Below are 3,292 nucleotides of genomic sequence, written 5' to 3'. Positions count from 1 at the left end.
TAGTGCTACTTCCTCCATGCATACAGTTATATCTTAGATTGGCCTAGAACATTTTTTACGGACGAAGGGAGTGTATAATGTTGGGCGTTTGCTAGTTTGGTACTGTAAGTTTTATCCTAGAAGGTTAAAACAAGTGCGCTTATAACTACAACCGTACATGATCCATCGAGATTAATATTCCCAACATGCGCGTTTTCCTATCGTACTTCGCAATCTGTTCTTTTTTACATGACCTGAGAGCTCGGATTATTTTGCAGGTACTGCAGATTCATCATAATTGTTCGGTTAGCCTTTTTCCTCCAACACCAACTTGTCACGTTCTCCTCAATAATTCGCCACGTACGTCTGAACCCGGGCCCCAAATGTTGACTATAAATACTTGTCCCGCGACCACTCCTTCAACTCACCCAGCGAACATTCGAGCTAAGCTTATCTAGCTAGCTCATAGCCTCTCAAGTTGGAGCTGCCAGTGCGAGCTAGCTAGAAGAAGAACCTCAGGCAGCTGCTAGCAATGGCGAAAACTTGCACCTTAGCGCTACTCGGCGCACTGGTGGTGCTCTCACTTCTCGTTAGCCCCGTTGCTTGCTCCACCCGCAAGCTGGCCGCCAAGGCCCCCGTCAAGGCCGCCCCAACAAACAAAACCACTGCCTTTACCAACCCCGCTGCTTCTGCCGCCTACAGCTCCGGCGGCTGGCTAGCCGCCGGCGCGACGTATTACGGCAACCCCAACGGCGACGGAGGCGAGGGTTAGTGCTTGCTCACTGCAATGCGCTGGACCAGCATCGCACCCCCATTCATCGAGCTGAAACTGACAATGAAACAATTTTGCAGGTGGCGCGTGCGGCTACCAAGGCGCTGTCGGGCAGCGGCCGTTCTCGTCGATGATCGCCGCCGGGAGCACACCACTCTTCCTAAAAGGCTTGGGCTGCGGAGCTTGCTATGATGTAAGCGTAACTCATCACTGTATCCCTTCCATTAATGTGGTCGGCTCGATTGATCGGCTGGTCCTGACGAAATGTCCGCGCGGTACGCAGGTTATGTGCTCGAGCAACAAGGCATGCTCTGGCAAGCCGGTGACCGTCGTCATCACCGACCTGAGCCCCGGCAATCTCTACCCCGGCGAGCCGGCCCATTTCGACATGAGCGGCACCGCCCTGGGCGCCATGGCCAAGCCTGGCAAGGCCGACCAGCTCCGTGCCGGCGGTGTCATCAGAGTCCAGTACAAGAGGTATGTACCTGTACCGTTGTACATAGGATCCCTCTGCAATGCAGGATTCTCTGCAGTACGTCCGCCATTACGCGGAAATCAACAAACAAAATGTACTGATCTTGGTGTTCCTGTTAATCGCAGGGTGCCATGCAAGTACCCCGGCGTGAAGATCACCTTCAGGGTGGACCAGGGCTCCAACCCCTTCTACTTCAAGACCCTCATCGAGTTCGAGGACGACGACGGCGACCTCAAGGCCGTCGCCCTCAAGCAGGCCGGCAGCACCTCCTGGACGCCAATGAGGCAGGACTGGGGCGCGCTGTGGCGCCTCAACAATGGCCAGCGCCTCCGCGGCCCCTTCTCCCTCCGCCTCACCTCCGACTCCGGCAGGAAGCTCATCGCAAAGAACGTCATCCCCCTCAACTGGAAGGCCGGAGCCACGTACCGCTCCCTGGTTAACTACCCCTAAGTACTTATTTATCCTTCTTTTTTACTGCACCGTGCTTGGTCATCAAGCACTTGTGCAGGGTGTCTGTGTGTGTGGTAATTATGATCGATTCGTACCGTGCGTAAATTTATACCGCGGTAGAAATGCGCGTCCGGGTGCTGCCAGATGAGGAGGGGATTGCCGAAATCTGCTCTCCCCTCCATGTGTCATCTGCTCCCCTAGCGATGTGTCTGTATTTTTATTTCCTCTGCTTTTTTGTAATTTTGTTGTTGACGACAAGCTTGGGCAGCGACCAAAGTTGCATGCCAGTGTAATTATCATGTTGTGTGTTTTTTATCACGCAATCCGTGAGAGAAATGAATGAATTGTCGTATGATTGAAATCTGCACTTCAGTTGCAATCTCCAAGTTATAGGTTTTTCCTAAGTGTTTCCTCTTTGCAAACTTTGGTCCCATGCAGATGGCAAGGATCACCAATACCTCTTGGTGACTAACTTACCCATTCAACAAATTTTGGTGGTGGTTGAATGAGAGGAGAACACCGAAGCATACCTTCAAGTTATACAGACTTCATGAGTTCAGAAAGTAAGGTCTGCTCCGCAAACAACATACCTCACTTTCTAAACTCCTAAAATTTATATAACTTACATACCACAACTGGACCAATAGATGCCTGAACTTAAACTTGTGACATGTATTGGCAAACATGGACAACAATTCCTTGGACAAACTGATTCATCTACAAATTACAGACGACGAGTGGCTGTGCAAAGTACCTGCAGTCTGAATCTATTTTCCTCTTCCTGAATTGCCGGTACTATCTGTGTAGCAGGGTTGCTCACATGGACAACGGGGAACACTTGGCCCCTGCTGGTAGCTGTGCTATTGATTTTGCTCTCCTGTCGTGCTGGCTGCTTGCCGACGACACACATGCAATTCTCCAAAAAAGGTAGACAAAGGAGCAGAGCCTTGAATGTTACAAATACTAATTGCTCATTGCACTACTCAATTATAAACACATACGTACTAGTACTGTTTTCGATTGTACGTACTCAACTTTACGAATCTACGTACAAGAGCTTCCGTTGCGTCTTTTGGAATTAAAGGCACTTCGGCTGAACTCGATCGGGCATTATGGCGTCCAAAGGATAGCGATTAAAATCGAGCGGTTGGGCATTTGATTCAGATAAATTCAGGCATGCGAAGAGGGTATGCATATATGGATGGATTTTAGAAAATAAAATGCATGCACACGCGAAGAGGATATGCATATAGAGATGGATTTTAGAAAATAAAATGCATGCACTTTTGTTTACACAATTGTGTACTTGTATCAAATTGGTGTATGGCAATCAGGCAATGTACATCTCGGTGATTATCTTCTTTGTTCCTATGTGAAGACGTACCGATCTACTTTCAGATAGAGTTTCACAAAATAACGACGACCATACCTTCTTTCACATGCAAAATCTCGCGATTTAGTCAGTTTGATTCTATTTATAAGTCAACCATTTAGGTTCCACATGGCATAGTAGGCGATTACTTCAGGGTTCCAAAATATGCTTTAACTAGGCTAATTCGATATTTCATCTTTTGGCCGGAATTATTTCAAACATTTGATTGAAAAAATATTTAAAA

The 3,292-nt window shown here is 48.2% G+C and overlaps 1 protein-coding gene across 1 annotated transcript; it reads left to right on the top strand.

Annotated features, from left to right (window-relative positions):
- The first annotated feature begins 421 nt into the window (after positions 1–421).
- LOC124688017 (expansin-B11-like) lies at positions 422–2,018 on the top strand. Its single transcript, XM_047221731.1, has 4 exons — positions 422–746; positions 832–944; positions 1,035–1,228; positions 1,352–2,018. Exons 1-4 carry the CDS (start codon positions 512–514, stop codon positions 1,674–1,676), a joined length of 867 nt encoding a protein of 288 aa, XP_047077687.1. The 5' UTR covers positions 422–511; the 3' UTR covers positions 1,677–2,018.
- The last annotated feature ends 1,274 nt before the right edge of the window (positions 2,019–3,292 follow it).

This window comes from Lolium rigidum, chromosome 2, assembly GCF_022539505.1.
Source record: "Lolium rigidum isolate FL_2022 chromosome 2, APGP_CSIRO_Lrig_0.1, whole genome shotgun sequence".
NCBI lineage: Eukaryota > Viridiplantae > Streptophyta > Magnoliopsida > Poales > Poaceae > Lolium > Lolium rigidum.
Note: the sequence above shows the minus strand (reverse complement) of the source record. Positions and strands in the feature narration are given on the sequence as shown.